The 22,289-nt window shown below is 38.6% G+C and overlaps 1 protein-coding gene across 2 annotated transcripts in view; it reads left to right on the top strand.

The window, feature by feature from the left end:
- Window positions 1–22,289, top strand: part of CD96 (CD96 molecule) — a 108,843-nt gene that overhangs the window by 83,841 nt on the left and 2,713 nt on the right. For both annotated transcript variants that reach the window (XR_007723204.1, XM_050778894.1), the window contains exons 11-13: window positions 3,642–3,707; window positions 4,548–4,637; window positions 20,716–20,839. Coding sequence is in view for 1 of the 2 variants with exons in the window: in XM_050778894.1 (XP_050634851.1) it covers window positions 3,642–3,707; window positions 4,548–4,637; window positions 20,716–20,839 (280 nt within the window). In the remaining variant the exon portion in view is untranslated. The remainder of the gene's footprint in view (window positions 1–3,641; window positions 3,708–4,547; window positions 4,638–20,715; window positions 20,840–22,289) is intronic.

Genomic DNA, 22,289 nt, shown 5'->3' with positions numbered 1-22,289 from the left:
ACGAATAAATAAATAAAGCAGTATCTGTGTCTGTGATGTGCAATAAAGTCAGGCATGCCTACACGAATTTCTGGGAGCTTCATGGGTTTCCCCATGGTTAAGGCACAAGCCCCAAGATTCCAAAGCTTGTGAGTGTCATCTTTGTCAACAAGAGTATGAGGGCTGTATTTGTGGACCAGGTGGACATGACAAAAGTGGGCACAGAAGCTAGCACCAGTGTGTGCACCTGGGTGGCAGAGGTGGTGCTGGCCCAGTACATACTCACCTTGAAAAGGAAGATGAGATGAAAAATCAAGATCATCAAGATTCCTGTGGCCAGGCCTTGCATCTCTGGATATTGTTTGCCACCTATACTGTTGTTTCAAGGATACAATCAAAAGCAGAAGAACTCAGAATGCCTTAAGGAATATTGAATAGCTAAGAAGTGACTTATCAAAAGTCTGCTGTGCATGTAGAAATGATGCAAAAATTCCAGAAAAGTTCAGTTTGCATCAAGAACCCTGCAAAGGTAACAAATTATCTGTGGTTTTATTAAAGGAAGATGCCAAACTTTAATAATAATGGACTTTGATATGACACTAAGTAGATTTTCCTACCATGGGAAAAGATGCCTAATGTGTCATAATATGATTGACAACTATAAACTTGTCACAGGCGAATGTCAAAGAGGTTATTGCAACTGAAGGAAAAATATTTTATTATTGAAGTTGAACCTGTTAACTTCAAAAGAAGTACCCATCTATGGTAGAATAGTATGCTGCCCAACATAGTGTCTTTGTTGAACAAGCTTTACCAAAAAATGAAATTTAAAGAAATTGTGGAAGAACTTGATGTTATGCTCAAGGCAGGATATAATAATTTACTTGAGAAGCTCCAGTAACACGGTATCCATGTTCATATTTTCAGCAGATATTGGTGCTGTAGAGAACTTTATCAATCAAGCTGGTGTTTGTCATCCGAATGTCAACGTAGCGTTTGTTTGTGGATTTGTGAAAATGTGTACTCAAAGGATTTAAAGGAGAATTACCTCATGCAGTTAATGAACATGATGTTGCCTTGAAGTACACAGAACATTTCAGTCAATTCAAAGACAATAGCGGCCAGGTGCGGTGGCTCACGCATGTAATCCCAGAACTTTAGGAGGCCGAGGCAGGCGGATCCCCTGAGGTCAGGAGTTTGAGACCAGCCTGACCAACATGGAGAAACCCCGTCTCCACTAAAAATACAAAATCAGCCGGGCTTGGTGGCACATACCTGTAATCCAGCTACTCGGGTGGCTGAGGCGGGAGAATCACTTGAACCCGGAAGGCGGAGGTTGCAGTGAGTGAGATTACACCGTTGCACTCCAGCCTGGGTAACAAGAGCGAAACTCTGTCTCAAAAAAAAAGAAACAATGGTAACATAATTCTGCTGAGACTCCCAAGAAGACTTTAAAAGGGCGTACAAATTAGCCAAATTTTCACATTCTGAAAATTAGATCTCTAAATGATAGAGTGGATAAGCATTCAAGAAAGTATTGTTTCATCAAAAGATGAATCACTAGAAGTAGCCAACTGTGTCTTACAGAGGATTCTATAAACAAGCATTCTTCAGGATGTTCTCTTCTGCAAGAGCAAGTGATACCAGAATTGTTCATCTCTTCACCTTGATGAAAGACTATTTTTTACAATATATTTCTGGTTTTGAAAGTTTACCTTTATGTATTTAAGTATTTTCAGACATTGGAATCCATCAACAGGAAACTCCATTTTCTTCATCTCTCTCACCATACTTCCCACTACCTGTTGTTAACAGATTAAAAACAAAAACAAAAAACCTCAAAGTCAAAATTAGAAAAATAACTCCCTACTTTTCCAAAGTGGCTTATGTTTTTTGATTTTTTAATTATTATGAGGGGTCTTTTAAAATTGGGAAAGTTACTAAAAGTCCAAAAAGAAGTTTTATGAAATTACAAAAAGAAAATTGCATACTTTTAAGTGTTGTAATGTTTGTAATTTGTAATTGTGCTGATGGTATGACCATCTCCTGAAATTGTGTTATGTTAGGTTAGTTTGCTTGGGGAAAATCAATACTGACCAGAAAAACCTGGCACTGTATACTTGCTGAAAACTATTAGTGTCCACACATCACTAACCATTACAAAATGTTCTACATTGACTCACTGATAATAAACATAAAATGGAAAATATTTTTTAAATACCCATTTTCCTTAAATGGATAGCACTTATTCAGCCGTTTAGATTTTAGCACAAATTAATTTATCCCATTCTTTCTTGCAAACATACTTTGATGAGATGCAAAATAAAGACATCAAGTTTAGAAAGTAAGAAATTAAAGGAGTCACCATACCATATTTAGCAAAAAAACTACAAGGTTAACTGCCTTTTTCATACTTTTACCTAAATCTAGGCCTGGTCCCAATTGTTTTTCAGTTAGTTATTGTTCTTTGGATATCAAATTTTGGCTAATGGTATAATCATTAAAAAACGCGTAGTCCATCATCGTCAATAGGCCTTGGTATTCTGTCTAGGACAAAAAATTAATAAAGATCACGTATGCAGGATCAGAGAGTTACACTGAAAATAAGAACATCTCCCTGAACTAAGACTGTAAAAAAGCTGCGTATGAAACCACTCTTACTTCTCAGGTGACCCCAAATGGAAATAGCTATGACCAATTGTCCTGTAATCAAGCCCTAAAGAATGGACTCTCACCTCTTCTGGAGGGCCTGATCACACACCTCTGTCAGCAACTGCAGCTGCTGTTGGCATCTAAGGAGAAACAAGGAAAGGGGAGGACTGAGGGTATGGTTTGTTTTATTTTGGTTTTGCTCATTTGATTTGGTCTTGACATACAAGAAAGCTTTTAACTACGAACATCACGTATGCTAATATTTTAAATGAATGGATGTAATATATTTGTACTGATTACAACCATGCATTACTGTAGTTATTTTACTTTACATTGCACTGCAGGCCTTTTATCAAATACAGATATGTGGTGTCTGCCAAGGAGCGAATCTTTCTTGCCAGAGACAGGGCAATAAACAAAATGAGTTGTTAGATCTATTTCAAAAGCCATATGTGCTGTCTGAGTTTGCTGCCATCCACTCAAGGGGAAGGTTTGCCTCTAAATGCTTCAAAAGGACTCACTCAGCAGCTGACAAGGCCTGTGGCCACAGGGGTCTGATAATTCACTGCTGACATGTTTCGTTTTCTCAGTTCAGCAAGACTGTCAGCTGACCCACAAGTACAAAGTGTTTTCTTCCCTTATGCATGTTCTAGCAAGGTCCTCAAAGTCCTATTGGCAGCTTTCCTTGACTAAACGCCACCATAACACACCTGGACCTTCATTCTCTTCCATTTTTTTGGCTCATCTATGGAATGAGCATGACACACTCTGGCTAGAGGAACCCCTTCTAGTGTTTTCTTTCCATATGGACATCGGAACTGCAAGAATCCCTTCAACTCCCACTTTGTTTGAGGACATTCTAGTGTGTGCTATGGAACAGTTTAATGATTTTGCTTTAAGTATTCATTAATATCCTTTTTTATAATTATTAGATTAAATTAGCAGTCAAAAAGAGATAATAGAATAACTAGTGTATATAGGTTAACTCTTCTGATATCTTCTTCCTTTAGCATTTTCACAGATACCCAGTGAAACATACAGTTCATCCCCCTCGGGCGCAGGCTCAACACTTCATGGTGAGTACCTGGGGAAGATTTAGAGACACTGAAGGTAGTGGTCAGCTTTATTTGGACACAGGTGTAAAAACAAGAACTGATAAGAAGCCAGCCTCAGATAGATACATAAAAGTACATCTTGATGATGAAAATTACAATGAATGGAATCAAAATTCTTTTCAGCCATTCAAAGACGATAGAGACCAAGCCTTAGATTTTTATACATTTTATTTCAAAAAAAAATCTACACAATAGCATTTTTTACTAGTTATATCTATGAAAAATATTTTTCAGTATTTTATTGGAAAATAGAATAATTAGTCAACATGTATTTATCTAGTCTAATGTTGCAAAGGAGTTTTTATTAACCTTATCAAACACATTGATGTGGAGAAGAATCAGTACTTTGATCAGCTGAACCTCTCACACCAAGAGAATAGGATTAGAGCCTCACTTATCCATGACCCCCAACTCTGGCCTTTTTCTGTACCACTTACATTTCTCATGGAGATTCTTCAGCAGACATCATTTTGTTGTTTAGAAGTATGGAGCTTCTTTTTTATTTTTTTTTCAACCAATAGGAAATTTTCCTGTTTTCAACCAATAGGATATTTTTTTCAATTAATAGGAATTTTTTTTTCAACCAATAGGAAATTTTATTCCTTTGGCAATTGTTAGACAAATCTCAGGATTCCAGCCTTGCGATAAATTGGTTCTTAATAAACTTTACACATAATATTTAAGGGATACTTAGACAATTTAAATTGAGTTTTTTCAAATAGCATATGAAACCCAGTCATGATATTATACCACTTGATCAAGTTGAGATGTCTTGTCCAGATATCCCCGTTATATTCCTAGACAATGTCTTTACCAGCACAACCAGAGCATTTTCAGAAGTCCCCACAACTGCCAATGGATCTACGAAAACTAATCACGTCCATATCACTGGTAAGTCATTTGTCCTATTTTGGGAGATTTTATGCTTTATTCCCTCAACAAATATTTATCAAGTACCTACCATTTGCCAGGCACTATGCCAGTTGTTGGATATACAGTGAAAACACTGGCTTTTTGAAGATCATAATCTATTAGCGATCATGTATAGTAAATAAATAATCACAAATAAATTTATTTTTGACAAGTACTATGATAGGGTGTTGTCGGAGTCAAACAGGCAGTCCTGATTTTAATTGGAGGATAGGACAGGACTCTATGAGGATATGACACTTAAATTAAAATCTGAGAAAAATAAATAAGAATTATCCAGGTGAAAAGTAGCAAAAAACATTTCAGGTCTATGAAAACAAAGTCTGAGATAGAAATCATTGGAACAAAGTGTACTCCTATAATTCACCTAATATAATATTGTCATGCAAAATGTAATCCCTCTTTTATATCATGAGAGGGCAAAAGATTCAATAAAGTTAGGACCCTCCTAATGAAGGTCATGATTGTAAGTTCACAAGCATAATTAACTTCAGGGGTGTTCACTTGACTAGTGAACGCAACACCTAGGTACTCAGCTCATTTTGTACCAAAGGTCATACAGTCTTCTGATCATTGGAGCATCATCTTGCACATGTCGTGGCAATAAAGCTGCAAACTAAGGTACTACAAAGATTTTAAGATATTGGTGCCTTAAAGAGCTGTCTAGTTTAGAGATGGGTCAGGAGTAGAGTTCCGCTTTTCCACTTCCATTGTGATGGCAGTGGTCTCATTTTCTATATTTGGTTGGAAAAAAAAATTGTAGGCATTGATGTAAGACCTCTTTAAAATCTTTTGTTTGGCAAAAATGAGGGATCGTGGCAGACAGAAAGCAGGACTAGATTACAACTCTGCAGCATGCAGTTTTGCACTGTGAATTTTAGCTCCAGGTCAACTGCAAGAACAAACCAGCAATCCCGAGAAAACCCCCAGACACTCTGAAGGAAACAGACTGCTTCTGTAGCACCCAGGAGACACCCCAAATACTCTGGGAGGTGGATAGCCTCACACAAATTTTCAAGCCCAGCTCATCCACCTGGAAACAGACTTGGGGCTGTTGGCAGGGTGGGGGCACAGTGGGAGTGAGACTGGCCCTTCAGTTTGCACGGGAGCTCGATGAGGCCTTTGACTGACGGCTTTCCCCCTCTTTCCTGACAACCTGCATGAATCAGCAAAGGCAGCCATAATTCTCCTAGGTACACAACTCCAATGACCTGGGAATCTCACCCCATCACCAACAGCAGTGGCAGCAAAACCTGCCCAAGAAGAGTCTGAGCTCAGACATGCCTAGCCCTGCCTCGACCTGATGGTCCTTCCCTATCCAACCTAGTAGTAGAAGACAACGGGCATATAATATTGGGAGTTCTAAGGCCCTGCCCACCACCAGTCCCTCTCCAGACTACTGCAGCTGATGCTTTCTGGAGAGCTCCACCTCCTAGCAGGTGGCCAACCAGCACAAAAACAAAGGATTAAACCACCAAAAGTAAGGACCCTCATGGAGTCCATTGCACCCTCTGCCACCTCCACCAAAACAGGCACTGGTATGCATGGCTGAGAGACCCATAGATGGTTCATATCACAGGACTCTATGCAGACAACCTCCAGTACCACCCTGGAGCCAGGAAGACTCACTGGGTGGCTAGACCCAGAGGAGAGACAACAATCACTGCAGTTCGGCTCCCAGGAAGCCACATCCATAGGAAAAGGGAGAGCGCCTACATCAAGGGAACACCCAGTGGGACAAAATAATCTGAACAACAGCCTTCAGCCCTAGACCTTCCCTGTGATGGAGCCTGCCCAAATGAGAAGGAACCAGAAAACCAACCCTGGTAATATGACAAAACAAGGCTCTTCAACACCCCCCAAAACAATCATACTAGTTCACCAGCAATGGATCCAAACCAAGAAGAAATTCCTGATTTACCTGAAAAATAATTCAGGAGGTTAGTTATTAAGTTAATCAGAGAGGGACCAGAGAAAGGTGAAGACCAGTCCAAAGAAATCCAAAAAAATGACACAAGAAGTGAAGGGAGAAATATTTCTGGAAATAGATAGCTTAAAGACAAAAAATAAAAAATTCAGGAAACTTTAGACATACTTTTAGGAATGTGAAATGCTCTCAAAAGTCTCAGTGATAGACTTGAACAAGTAGAAGAAAGAAATTCAGAGCTCAAAAACAAGATCTTCAAATTAACCCAGCCCAAAAAAGACAAAGAAAAAAGAATAAGAAAATATGAACAAAGCCCCCAAAAGTCTGGGATTATGTTAAACAACTGAACCTATGAATAATCGGTGTACCGGAGGAAGAAAAGAATTCTAAAAGCCTGGAAAACATATTTGGGGTATAATCAAGGAAAACTTCCCCAGCTTTGTGACAGCCCTAGACATGCAAATACAAGAAGCACAAAGGACACCTGGGAAGTTCATTGCAAAAAGATCTTCGCCAAGGCACATTGTCATTAGGTTATCCAAAATTAAGACAAAGGAAAGAATCCTCAGAGCTGTGAGATGGAAGCACCAGGTAACCCACAGAGGAAAATCTATCAGATTAACAATAGATTTCTCAGTAGAAACCCTACAAGCTAGAAGGGATTGGGGACCTATCTTCAACTTCCTCAAACAAAATAATTTTTAGCCAAGAATTTTGTATCCAATGAAACTAAGCATCATATATGAAGGAAAGATACAGTTGTTTTCACACAAACAAATCCTGAGAGAATTTCACCAAACCACCACTACAAGAACTGCTAAAAGGAGCTCTAAATCTTGAAACAAACCCCGGGAACACATCAAAACAGAATCTCTTTAAGCATAAATCACACAAGACCTATAAAACAAAAATACAAGTTAAAAAGCAAAAACAAAAATCCAAAGTACACAGATAACAAAGAGCATGATGAAAGCAATGGTACCTCATATTTCAATACTAACTTTGAATGTAAATGGCCTAAATATTCCACTTAAAAGATACAGAACCGCAGAATGGATAAGAACTCACCCATCAACTATTTGCTGCCTTCAGGAAACTCACCTAACACATAAGGACTCATATAAACTTAAAGTAAAGAGGTGGACAAAGGCATTTCATGCCAATGGACACCAAAAGTGAGCAGGGGTAGCTATTCTCATATCAGACAAAACAAACTTTAAAGCAACAGTGGTTAAGAAAGACAAAGAGGGACAGTATATCATGGTAAAAGACCTTGTATAACAGGAAAATATCACAATCCTAAACATATATCCACCTAACATTGGAGCTCCCAAATTTATAAAACAATTACTAATAGACCTAAGAAATGAGATAGACAGCAACAAAATAATAGTGGGGGACTTCAGTACTCCACTGACAACACTAGACCGGTCATCAAGACCGAAAATCAACAAAGAAACAGCAGATTTAAACTATATGTTGGAACAAATGGACTTACAGATATATACATAACATTTCATCCAACAACTGCCAAATATACATTCTATTCAACAGTGCATGGAACTTTCTCCAAGATAGACCATATGATAGGCCATAAAACAAGCCTCAATAAATTTAAGAAAAATGAAATTATATCAAGCACTCTGTCAGACCACAGTGGAATAAAACTGGAAATCAATTCCAAAAGGAACCTTCAAAACCACGCAAATACATGGAAATCAAATAACCTGCTCCTGAATGAGCATTGGGTCAAAAATGAAATCAAGATGGAAATTTAAAAATTCTTTGAACTGAATTACAGTAATGACACAACCTAACAAACCTCTGGGATACAGCAAAGGTGGTGCTAAGAGGAAAGTTCACAGCCCTAAACACCTACATCAAAAATCTAAAAGAGTGCAAACAGACAATCTAAGGTCACACCTGGGAACTAGAGAAACAGGAACAAACTGAACCCAAATCCAGCAGTAGAAAGGAAATAACCAAGATCAGAGCACAATATAATTGAAATAACAACAAAAACACAAAAGATAAATGAAACAAAACCTGGTTCTTTGAAAAGGTAAATAAAATGCATAGACCATTAGCAAGACTAACCAATAAAATAAGAGAGAAAATCCAAATAACCTCATTAAGAAATGAAATGGGAGATATTACAACCGACACCGCAGAAATACAGAAGATCATGCAAGGCTATTATGAACACCTTTATGCACATAAACTAGAAAACCTAGAAGACATGGATAAATTTCTGGAAAAATACAACCACCTAGCTTAAATCAGGAAAAATTAGATACTCCGAACAGACCAATAACAAGCAGTGACATTGAGACGCAAATGACTCTGTCTGACAGCTTTGAAGAGAGCAGTTGATCTCCCAACACGGAGGTTGAGATCTGAGAAGGGACAGACTGCCTGCTCAAGTGGGTCCCTGACCCCTGAGTAGCCTAACTGGGAGACATCCCCCACTAGGGGCAGTCTGACACCCCACACCTCACAGGGTGGAGTACCCCCCTGAGAAGAAGCTTCCAAAGCAAGAATCAGACAGGTACACTCATTGTTCAGCAATATTCTATCTTCTGCAGCCTCTGCTGCTGATACCCAGGCAAACAGGGTCTGGAGTGGACCTCAAGCAATCTCCAACAGACCTACAGCTGAGGGTCCTGACTGTTAGAAGGAAAACTATCAAACAAGAAGGACACCTACACCAAAACCCCATCAGTACGTCACCATCATCAAAGACCAGAGGCAGATAAAACCACAAAGATGGGGAAAAAGCAGGGCAGAAAAGCTGGAAATTCAAAAAATAAGAGCACATCTCCCCCGGCAAAGGAGCGCAGCTCATCGCCAGCAATGGATCAAAGCTGGACGGAGAATGACTTTGACGAGATGAGAGAAGAAGGCTTTAGTCCATCAAACTTCTCAGAGCTAAAGGAGGAATTACGTACCCAGTGCAAAGAAACTAAAAATCTTGAACAAAAAGTGGAAGAATTGATGGCTAGAGTAATTAATGCAGAGAAGGTCATGAACGAAATGAAAGAGATGAAAACCATGACACGAGAAATAAGTGACAAATGCACAAGCTTCAGTAACTGACTCGATCAACTGGAAGAAAGAGTATCAGCGATTGAGGATCAAATGAATGAAATGAAGCGAGAAGAGAAACCAAAAGAAAAAAGAAGAAAAAGAAATGAACAAAGCCTGCAAGAAGTATGGGATTATGTAAAAAGACCAAATCTACGTCTGATTGGGGTGCCTGAAGGTGAGGGGGAAAATGGAACCAAGTTGGAAAACACTCTTCAGGATATCATCCAGGAGAACTTCCCCAACCTAGTAGGGCAGGCCAACATTCAAATCCAGGAAATACAGAGAACGCCACAAAGATACTCCTCGAGAAGAGCAACTCCAAGACACATAATTGCCAGATTCACCAAAGTTGAAATGAAGGAAAAAATCTTAAGGGCAGCCAGAGAGAAAGGTCGGGTTACCCACAAAGGGAAGCCCATCAGACTAACAGCAGATCTCTCGGCAGAAACTCTCCAAGCCAGAAGAGAGTGGGGGCCAATATTCAACATTCTTAAAGAAAAGAATTTTAAACCCAGAATTTCGAATCCAGCCAAACTAAGTTTCACAAGTGAAGGAGAAATAAAATCCCTTACAGATAAGCAAATGCTTAGAGATTTTGTCACCACTAGGCCTGCCTTACAAGAGACCCTGAAGGAAGCACTAAACATGGAAAGGAACAACCAGTACCAGCCACTGCAAAAACATGCCAAAATGTAAAGACCATCAAGGCTAGGAAGAAACTGCATCAACTAATGAGCAAAATAACCAGTTAATATCATAATGGCAGGATCAAGTTCACACATAACAATCTTAACCTTAAATGTAAATGGACTAAATGCTCCAATTAAAAGACACAGACTGGCAAACTGGATAAAGAGTCAAGACCCATCAGTCTGCTGTATTCAGGAGACCCATCTCACATGCAGAGACATACATAGGCTCAAAATAAAGGGATGGAGGAAGATTTACCAAGCAAATGGAGAACAAAAAAAAGTGGGGGTTGCAATACTAGTCTCTGATAAAACAGACTTTAAACCGTCAAAGATCAAAAGAGACAAAGAAGGCCATTACATAATGGTAAAGGGATCAATTCAACAGGAAGAGCTAACTATCCTAAATATATATGCACCCAATACAGGAGCACCCAGATTCATAAAGCAAGTCATTAGAGACTTACAAAGAGACTTAGACTCCCATACAATAATAATGGGAGACTTCAACACTCCACTGTCAACATTAGACAGATCAACAAGACAGAAAGTTAACAAGGATATCCAGGAATTGAACTCATCTCTGCAGCAAGCAGACCTAATAGACATCTATAGAACTCTCCACCCCAAATCAACAGAATATACATTCTTCTCAGCATCACATCGCACTTACTCCAAAATTGACCACATAATTGGAAGTAAAGCACTCCTCAGCAAATGTACAAGAACAGAAATTATGACAAACTGTCTCTCAGACCACAGTGCAATCAAACTAGAACTCAGGACTAACAAACTCAATCAAAACTGCTCAACTACACAGAAACTGAACAACCTGCTCCTGAATGACTACTGGGTACATAACGAAATGAAGGCAGAAATAAAGATGTTCTTTGAAACCAATGAGAACAAAGATACAACATACCAGAATCTCTGGGACACATTTAAAGCAGTGTGTAGAGGGAAATTTAGCACTAAATGCCCACAAGAGAAAGCAGGAAAGATCTAAAATTGACACTCTAACATCGCAATTAAAAGAACTAGAGAAGCAAGAGCAAACACATCCGAAAGCTAGCAGAAGGCAGGAAATAACTAAGATCAGAGCAGAACTGAAGGAGATAGAAACACAAAAAACCCTCCAAAAAATCAATGAATCCAGGAGTTGGTTTTTTGAAAAGATCAACAAAATTGACAGACCGCTAGCAAGACTAATAAAGAAGAAAAGAGAGAAGAATCAAATTGATGCAATAAAAAATGATAAAGGGGATATCACCACTGACCCCACAGAAAAACAAACTACCATCAGAGAATACTATAAACACCTCTATGCAAATAAACTGGAAAATCTAGAAGAAATGGATAATTTCCTGGACACTTACACTCTTCCAAGACTAAACCAGGAAGAAGTTGAATCCCTGAATAGACCAATAGCAAGCTCTGAAATTGAGGCAATAATTAATAGCCTACCAACCAAAAAAAGTCCAGGACCAGATGGATTCACAGCTGAATTCTACCAGAGGTATAAGGAGGAGCTGGTACCATTCCTTCTGAAACTATTCCAATCAATAGAAAAAGAGGGAATCCTCCCTAACTCATTTTATGAGGCCAACATCATCCTGATACCAAAGCCTGGCAGAGACACAACAAAAAAAGAGAATTTTAGACCAATTTCCCTGATGAACATCGATGCAAAAATCCTCAATAAAATACTGGCAAACCGGATTCAGCAACACATCAAAAAGCTTATCCACCATGATCAAGTGGGCTTCATCCCTGGGATGCAAGGCTGGTTCAACATTTGCAAATCAATAAACATAATCCAGCATATAAACAGAACCAAAGACAAGAACCACATGATTATCTCAATAGATGCAGAAAAGGCTTTTGAAAAAATTCAACAGCCCTTCATGCTAAAAACGCTCAATAAATTCGGTATTGATGGAACGTACCTCAAAATAATAAGAGCTATTTATGACAAACCCACAGCCAATATCATACTGAATGGGCAAAAACTGGAAAAATTCCCTTTGAAAACTGGCACAAGACAGGGATGCCCTCTCTCACCACTCCTATTCAACATAGTGTTGGAAGTTCTGGCTAGGGCAATCAGGCAAGAGAAAGAAATCAAGGGTATTCAGTTAGGAAAGGAAGAAGTCAAATTGTCCCTGTTTGCAGATGACATGATTGTATATTTAGAAAACCCCATTGTCTCAGCCCAAAATCTCCTTAAGCTGATAAGCAACTTCAGCAAAGTCTCAGGATACAAAATTATTGTGCAAAAATCACAAGCATTCTTATACACCAGTAACAGACAAACACAGAGCCAAATCATGAATGAACTTCCATTCACAATTGCTTCAAAGAGAATAAAATACCTAGGAATCCAACTGACAAGGGATGTAAAGGACCTCTTCAAGGAGAACTACAAACCACTGCTCAGTGAAATAAAAGAGGACACAAACAAATGGAAGAACATACCATGCTCATGGATAGGAAGAATCAACATCGTGAAAATGGCCATACTGCCCAAGGTTATTTATAGATTCAATGCCATCCCCATCAAGCTACCAATGAGTTTCTTCACAGAATTGGAAAAAACTGCTTTAAAGTTCATATGGAACCAAAAAAGAGCCCGCATCTCCAAGACAATCCTAAGTCAAAAGAACAAAGCTGGAGGCATCACGCTACCTGAATTCAAACTATACTACAAGGCTACAGTAACCAAAACAGCATGGTACTGGTACCAAAACAGAGATATAGACCAATGGAACAGAACAGAGTCCTCAGAAATAATACCACACATCTACAGCCATCTGATCTTTGACAAACCTGAGAGAAACAAGAAATGGGGAAAGGATTCCCTATTTAATAAATGGTGCTGGGAAAATTGGCTAGCCATAAGTAGAAAGCTGAAACTGGATCCTTTCCTTACTCCTTATACTAAAATTAATTCAAGATGGATTAGAGACTTAAATGTTAGACCTAATACCATAAAAATCCTAGAGGAAAACCTAGGTAGTACCATTCAGGACATAGGCATGGGCAAAGACTTCATGTCTAAAACACCAAAAGCAACGGCAACAAAAACCAAAATAGACAAATGGGATCAAATTAAACTAAAGAGCTTCTGCACAGCAAAAGAAACTACCATCAGAGTGAACAGGCAACCTACAGAATGGGAGAAAATTTTTGCAATCTACTCATCTGACAAAGGGCTAATATCCAGAAGCTACAAAGAACTCAAACAAATTTACAAGAAAAAAACAAACAACCCCATCAAAAAGTGGGCAAAGGATATGAACAGCCATTTCTCAAAAGAAGACATTCATACAGCCAACAGACACATGAAAAAATGCTCATCATCACTGGCCATCAGAGAAATGCGAATCAAAACCACAATGAGATACCATCTCACACCAGTTAGAATGGCGATCATTAAAAAGTCAGGAAACAACAGGTGCTGGAGAGGATGTGGAGAAATAGGAACACTTTTACACTGTTGGTGGGATTGTAAACTAGTTCAACCATTATGGAAAACAGTATGGCGATTCCTCAAGGATCTAGAACTAGATGTACCATATGACCCAGCCATCCCATTACTGGGTATATACCCAAAGGATTATAAATCATGCTGCTATAAAGACACATGCACACGTATGTTTATTGCAGCACTATTCACAATAGCAAAGACTTGGAATCAACCCAAATGTCCATCAGTGACAGACTGGATTAAGAAAATGTGGCACATATACACCATGGAATACTATGCAGCCATAAAAAAGGATGAGTTTGTGTCCTTTGTAGGGACATGGATGCAGCTGGAAACCATCATTCTTAGCAAAGTATCACAAGAACAGAAAACCAAACACCGGATGTTCTCACTCATAGGTGGGAACTGAACAATGAGATCACTTGGACTCGGGAAGGGGAACATCACACACCAGGGCCTATCATGGGGAGGGGGGAGGGGGGAGGGATTGCATTGGGAGTTATACCTGATGTAAATGACGAGTTGATGGGTGCTGATGAGTTGATGGCTGCAGCACACCAACATGGCAGAAGTATACATATGTAACAAACCTGCACATTATGCACATGTACCCTAGAACTCAAAGTATAATAATTTAAAAAAAAAAAAAAAGAAGGAAAAGGCATTTGTGTACTTGACACCAGTCACATGTAGTGGGTTCCGTTTCCAGGAAGTACAAATTAAAGTGGATATTAAAAATCTGGTGATGTCCACAGGAGCTGAATCCACATGGTGAAAGGTCCAGAAATCATGTCTATGATAAACATTTGAATAAAATGGAAAGCTTGGCACAGAGAAAACAAAGGGTGTTATGATAGAGTCTTTAAATAATTAATATATTGTCATGGAAGATAATTTAGATAATGTATAGCCATACATGATAGATCTTAGACCATCCAAAGAGAGAAAGTTACAAGTTTAGATTTAACATTAATGATGAACCTTTCAACAATAAAAGCTAGTTGAAAATGCAATGAATCACTTTGTGGGGCAGATTCCATGGCATTAGAAATATTCAAATAGCGGCTTGAATAAAGTGTTTTTTTTAAAAAAAAAAAAAAGGCCGGGCGCGGTGGCTCACGCCTGTAATCCCAGCACTTTGGGAGGCCGAGGCGGGCGGATCACAAGGTCAGGAGATCGAGACCACAGTGAAACCCCGTCTCTACTAAAAATACAAAAAATTAGCCGGGCGCAGTGGTGGGCGCCTGTAGTCCCAGGTACTCAGGAGGCTGAGGCAGGAGAATGGCGTGAACCCAGGAGGCGGAGCTTGCAGTGAGCCGAGATTGCGCCACTGCACTCCAACCTGGGCGACAGCGTGAGACTCCATCTCAAAAAAAAAAAAAAAAAAAAAACAAGCAGTGACATTGAAATGGCAATTTAAAAATTACCAACAAGGGCCGAGCGCAGTGGCTCATGCCTGTAATCCCAGCATTTTGGGAGGCCAAGGCCAGTAGATCATGAGGTCAGGAGTTCAAGACCAGTCTGGCCAAGATGGTGAAAACCTGTCTGTACTAAAAATACAAAAATTAGCCAGGTGCAGTGGCAGGCACCTATAATCCCAGCTACTTGGGAGGCTGAAGCAGGAGAATTGCTTGAGCCTGGGCAGCAGAGGTTGCAGTGAGCCAAGATTGTGCCATTGCACTCCAGCCTGGGTGAGAAAGTGAGAATCCATCTCAAAAAAAAAATTACCAACAAAAGAAAGTCCAGGACCAGACGGATTCACAGCAGAATTCTACCAGACATTCAAAAAAGAATTGGTACCAATCCTATTGACACTATTCCACAAGATAGAGAAAGAAGGAGCCCTTCCTAATTCATTCTATGAAGCCAACCTCACCCTGACACCAAAACCAGGAAAGGACATAACCAAAAAAAAAACGACAGACTGATATCCTTGCTGAACATAGATGCTAAAATCCTTAAAAAAAAAAAAAAAAAAAAAACTAACTAACCAAATTCAACAACATATCAAAAAGATAACTCACCATGATCAAGTGGGTTTCATACCAGGGATGCAGGGATGGTTTAACATACACAAGCCAATAAATGTGATACACCACATAAACAGAATTAAAAACAAAAATCACATGATCACCTCAATTGATACAAAAAAAAAAGTTCAACAAAATCCAGCATCCCTTTATGATTAAAACTCAGCAAAATTGGCATACAAGGGACATACCTTAATGTAATAAAAGCCATCTATGACAAACCCACAGCCAACATAATACTGAATGGGGAAAAGATGAAAGCATTCCATCTGAGAACTAGAGCAAGACAAGAATGCCCACTCTCACCACTCCTCTTCAACGTAGTAATGGAAGTCCTAGCCAAAGCAATCAGACAAAAGAAAGAAATAAAGGGCATCTAAGTCAGCAAAGAGGAAATCAAACTGTCACTGTTTGATGATGATGATTGTTTACCTTGAAAACCCTAAGGACTCCTCTAGAAAGCTCCTAGAACTGATAAAAGAATTCAGCAAAATTTCCGAATACAAGATTAATGTACACAAATCAGTAGCTCATCTATACACCAACAGCGACCAAGCAGAGAATCAAATCAAGAACTCAACCCCTTTTACAATAGCTGCAAAAAATAAAATAAAATAGAATACTTAGGAATATCCTAACACAGGAGTCAAAAGACCTCTAAAAGAAAAACTACAAAACACTGATGAGATAAATCATTGATGACACAAACAAATGGAAACACATCCCATGCTGATGGATGAGTAGAATCAATATTGTGAAAATGACCATACTGCCAAAAGCAAACTACAAATCCAATGCAATCCCCATCAGAATACCACCATCATTCTTCGCAGAATTAGAGAAAACAATTCTAAAATTCATATGGAACCAAAAAAGAGCCCACATAGCCAAAGCAAGACTAAGTAAAAAGAAGAAATCTGGAGGCATCACATATCTGATTTCCAACTATACTATAAAGCCATAGCCATCAAAACAGCATGATACAAAGAAGAAATCTGGAGGCATCACATATCTGATTTCCAACTATACTATAAAGCCATAGCCATCAAAACAGCATGATACTGGTATAAAATAGACACATAGACCAATGGAACAGAATAAACCCAACTACTTACAGCCAACTGATCTTCAACAAAGCAAACAAAAACATAAAGTGGGGAAAGGACACCCTTTTCAATAAATGGTGCTGGGATAATTGGCTAGCCACATGTAGGAGAATTAAACTGGATCCTCATCTCTCACCTTATACAAAAATCAACTCAAGATGGATTAAGGATTTAACCCTAAGACCTGAAACTATAAAAATTCTAAAAGATAACATTGAAAAAATTCTTCTAGATATGGGCTGAGGCAAGGATTTCATGACCAAGAACCCAAAGCAAATGCAATAAAAACAAAGATAAATAGCTGGCACATAATTAAACTAAAGAGCTTTTCCATGGCAAAAGGAACAGTAATCAGAGTAAACAGACAACCCACAGAGTGAGAGAAAACTGTCTCAATCTATACATCTGACCAACGACTACTATCCAGAATTTACAACTAACTCAAACAAATTAGTAAGAAAAAAGCAAACAACCCTATCAAAAAGTGGGCTAAGAACATGAATAGACAATTCTCAAAAGATATACAAATGGCTAACAAACATATGAAAAAATGCTCAACATCACTAATAATCAGGGAAATGCAAATCAAAACGACAAGGAGATACCACCTTAGTCCTGTAAGAATGACCATAACCAAAAAAATAAAAAAACAGTAGATGTTGGCATGGATGTGGTGAACAGGGAATGCTTCTACACTGCTAGTGGGGATGTAAACTAGTACAGCCACTATAGAAAACAGTGTGGAGAGTCCTTAAAGAACTAAAAGTAGAGCTATCATTTGATCCAGCAATCCCACTACTGGATATCAGCCCAGAGGAAAAGAAGTCATTATTCAAAAAAGATACTTGCACATGCATGTTTATAGCAGCACAATTCACAATTGCAAAATTGTGGAACCAACCCAAATGCCCATCAATCAATGAGTGGATAAAGAAACTGTTTTTTATGTAGACAGATAGATAGATAGATAGATAGATAGATAGATAGATAGATACATACATACATACATACATACACACACACACACATACACACACTATGGAAAACTACATAGCCATAAAAAAGGAATGAATCAACAGCATTTGCAGTGACCTGGATGAGACTGGAGACTACTCTTCTAAGTGATGTAACTCAGGAATGAAAAATCAAACATTGTAGGTTCTCACTGATATGTGGGAAGCTAAGCTATGAGGACACAAAGACATAAGAATGACACAATGGACTTTGGGGACTTGAAGGGAAGAGTGGGAGGGGGTGACAGATGAAAGACTACAAATATGGTGCAGTGTATACTGCTTGGGTGATGGGTGCACCATAATCTCATAAATAGCCACTAAAGAACTTATGTAATCAAATACTACCTGTACCCCAATAACTTATAGAAAAATAAAATAAAACCTTCTGTTCTTTCCTTTATCTAAAACTTTGGAGGTAAAATATTATATCTCACCATATTACCATGGTGGAGCTTAGTAAATTTTGACTTGTGTGAAACAGAACTTTGTCTAGACCTGAGTTGACCAATTGTCTCTTTCATGATCATGCTACTCTAGTGGTTTGAACTATGTAAACTTTCTAGTCATCTGTATATACAGTGTATCACAAGATTATGTGTTATTGGACTACATGAGTCTCCAGGGAACCCTCAGTTGCTACGTTGACAGGGGTGAGAATCAGGAAGACCTCGAATCCCTGGATGTATGTTGTATGAAAGGGAAAAGTCTTCAATACTCTAGCCAATGCTAACATGATAACATCACATGGTTTCAGTCCAGGCTTTGTACAAACACAGAAAAGATGTGATAGCGAATATTAAATCTAGTTCTTTGACCTGTATTTTTTGAGATTTTGCTGTATGAAAAGCAGTGTAATAAAAACGGGGAAATGAAAGAAATTTATATCCTTGCTTCAGCAGTTTACTACCTAGTTGAGACAAGGAAAGAAACCAATCCAGATAGCTTTTTGCCCAAATGATCTATGTAATCGAAGTACCTAAAGATCTATCTATCATGTATAAGAAATTTCACTGGAGTATCATTAGCAATAACAAAGTCTGGAAACAATTTAACAATCTAACATTGTGAGATAAATTAAATAAACTGGTATATACATTGAACTATTCAGTCATTTAATAGAATGAGATAAATCTCTGTGCAGTGCTATGGAAAGTATTCCAAGAATATTTTTTAAGAAAAAGAGGCCAGGTGTACATCTTTTGGCCTCTTATTCTTTAAAAACATGTCAAATGTAAAATGGTTTTTACATTTTTAGATTAGTTTAAAAGCTCAAAATCACTAATCACTAGAGAAATGCAAATTAAAACCACAATGAGATACCATCTCACATAAGTTAGAATGGCTATTACTAAAAAGTAAAAAAAAAAAAAGAAAGAAAGAAACGGATGCAGGTGAGATTGTGGAGAAAAGGGAATGTTTATACACTGCTGGTGGGAATGTAAATTAGTTCAGCCATTGTGGAAAGCAGTTTGGCTACTGCTCAAAGAACTTAAAAAAAAAATTACTACTTGAACCAACAATCTTATTATATTGGATATATACCCAAGGGAATATAAATTGTTCTACCATAAAGACAGATGAGCACATATGTTCATCACAGTACTATTCACAATAGCAAAGACATGAAACTAACCTAAACTCCCATCCACAGTGACTGGATAAAGAAAACGTGGTACATATACACCATGGAATACTATGAAGCCATAAAAAAGAATGAGATAATATTCTCTGCAGCAACATGGATGGAACTGGAGACCATTATCCTAAGCAAACTAACACAGGAATAGAAAACCAAATACAGCAGGTTCTCACCAATAAGTGGGAACTAAACATTAAGTACATATGGACACGAAGAAGAGAACAACAAACACTGAGGCCTTCTGAAGGTTGAGAGGAGGGTAAAGATTAAAAAAAACAAAAACAACTGGCCGGGCGCGGTGGCTCAAGCCTGTAATCCCAGCACTTTGGGAGGCCGAGACGGGCGGATCACGAGGTCGGGAGATCGAGACCATCCTGGTTAACACGGTGAAACCCCGTCTCTACTAAAAAATACAAAAAACTAGCCGGGCGAGGTGGCGGGCGCCTGTAGTCCCAGCTACTCGGGAGGCTGAGGCAGGAGAATGGCGTGAACCCGGGAGGCGGAGCTTGCAGTGAGCTGAGATCCGGCCACTGCACTCCAGCCTGGGTGACAGAGCGAGACTCCGTCTCAAAAAAAAAAAAAAAAAAAAAAAAAAAAAAAAAAAAAACTACCTATCAGGCACTATGTTGATTACCTGGGTGACAAAATACTCTGTACACCAAATCCCCACAGCAAGTAATTTACCTATATAACAAACTTGCACATGTAACCCTGAACCTAAAATAGTGAAAAAACGAAAAAGAAGCCATGGACAGAATAGTGTGTATAATATGCCCCCAATTGTAATAAAAGAGGTATATATTCATGGTACATATGTATGCTTATATATATCCATGGAAATTTTCTGATAGGATACATCATTAACTCTTAAAAGTTATCACCTCGTGTAGGTAACAAGGCATAGACATGCCCACCTCCAGAGTATGATCATAGCCAATGAGAATCCCCATGGCCTTTGAAGAAAATATGTTTCACATAGGAGAAAAAGTTTAATTAATCCTGTTTTCCAAAAGCCAAAGTTTGGGATTAAAGTTCATCTTTCTTTATGCCCTTTTCAGGTATTGTGGTCAGTAAGCCCAAAGATGGAATGTCCTGGCCAGTGATTGTAGCAGCTTTACTCTTTTGCTGCATGATATTGTTTGGTCTTGGAGTGAGAAAATGGTGTCAATACCAAAAAGAAATGTGAGTATAATATTAACATATATAGGAACTGACAACTTCTCATTGTAAAATGTTCATCAGCACAATATATTATTACTCTGTGAAGTTCCTCCCATATTTTAATGAAGAAATAAGGCTCACAGAAGCTCAGAGAGATTAAATAGCTTTCCCAACATCACACAGCTGGGATTAAATACACAACTCCTGACTCAGTACCCCTCTCTGCATTGGCCTAGTCAGGCTGTAACATTCATCAGATAGAGCAAGTCTGTGGACATGAAATGAGAACTGAGCCTTACCTCCCCTCAAAACTAAAACTGATTTTTCTTTCAATCTTCATTATTTTTTCATTTTCATGCATCTTTGAACTGCCTAGGCTCCGCTGGTCCTAGGTGCTCGAGTGTGAAATTGAGTGAGAAAGGTAATTTCAAGAGATTTCCAGCCGCTTTTTTACTAGGGTGGGCTTTTACTGCCCTTTTCCTTTTTTCCCAAGCAGAAAAGAAAGTAAGCATTGGGTTACTCATTTTTGTCTTGTTGAAATGTTTTCCAAAACCCTTCTCCAATCAGCAGGCTGAAATGGTACATAAGGTTAAGCCTCATTTTTCTGACTTGCTATTTTGAGTCAGTCTGTATTGGGCCATCATTGGAAGAGACCCCAGTACCCAGAGCTGATCTTCCACTTGTCATACTACTGCTCTAAGATAACATTAACCATCTTGCCATATGCTTTTCTACCTTTTGCAGAGTATCCTTGAAGACTCTATAACCCCATACAGGGAGTGGTGAATACAACACTAAACCAGAAGTTAGAAATTCTGGATTCTTTTCCAAGGACTACAATTTGGCCACCACATGACCTTGAGAAACTCATAATTCCTCCAAAAAACAAAAGTAAAACAAAAGTGCACATTTCGTAGCATTGTACCTACCTATGAATACATATGAAGTCTCCATTAAAGCATCTGAAAATTGGGTAACGGGGATTAGAGAGTTTTATATTAAATGAACAAATGAAATCTGAAAATCTGAATTGATTTTTTAAATTGTTCTGTATTCAAATGTTTGTTTTATATGGAGATGAGAATCAATCTCTCCATCCTCCTTCCCCCACCGCCCACTCTTTATCTCTCCTAAGAGGCTATGGATTGCCACGGCATGGAAGTGTTTGAGTGATGGACATAAAGATGTTCACAGATATATTTCTGTTTCCTGATATCAAGATAGCTAGAGCATTTGTATAGCTAAATTCCACACTAACTTGGCTCTTTAACGCATCTCTGAAAAAGAGATGACTTGCACTAACATAAAATAGTGCTTTGTGCAAAGATGGCTTTAAGAATGTTCACTGATTCAAACAAAAGGGATTTAGGCATTATCTAGCCAGTACTCAGGGCTCAAGAAGAGATTTACTTCCCATCTCTACCATATCCCCACAGTACATAGTGAGTGTTCGGGCAAAGGCTGGGGCTAG

The sequence above is a fragment of the Macaca thibetana genome, chromosome 2 (genome assembly GCF_024542745.1).
Source record: "Macaca thibetana thibetana isolate TM-01 chromosome 2, ASM2454274v1, whole genome shotgun sequence".
Classification (NCBI taxonomy): domain Eukaryota; kingdom Metazoa; phylum Chordata; class Mammalia; order Primates; family Cercopithecidae; genus Macaca; species Macaca thibetana.
Note: the sequence above shows the minus strand (reverse complement) of the source record. Positions and strands in the feature narration are given on the sequence as shown.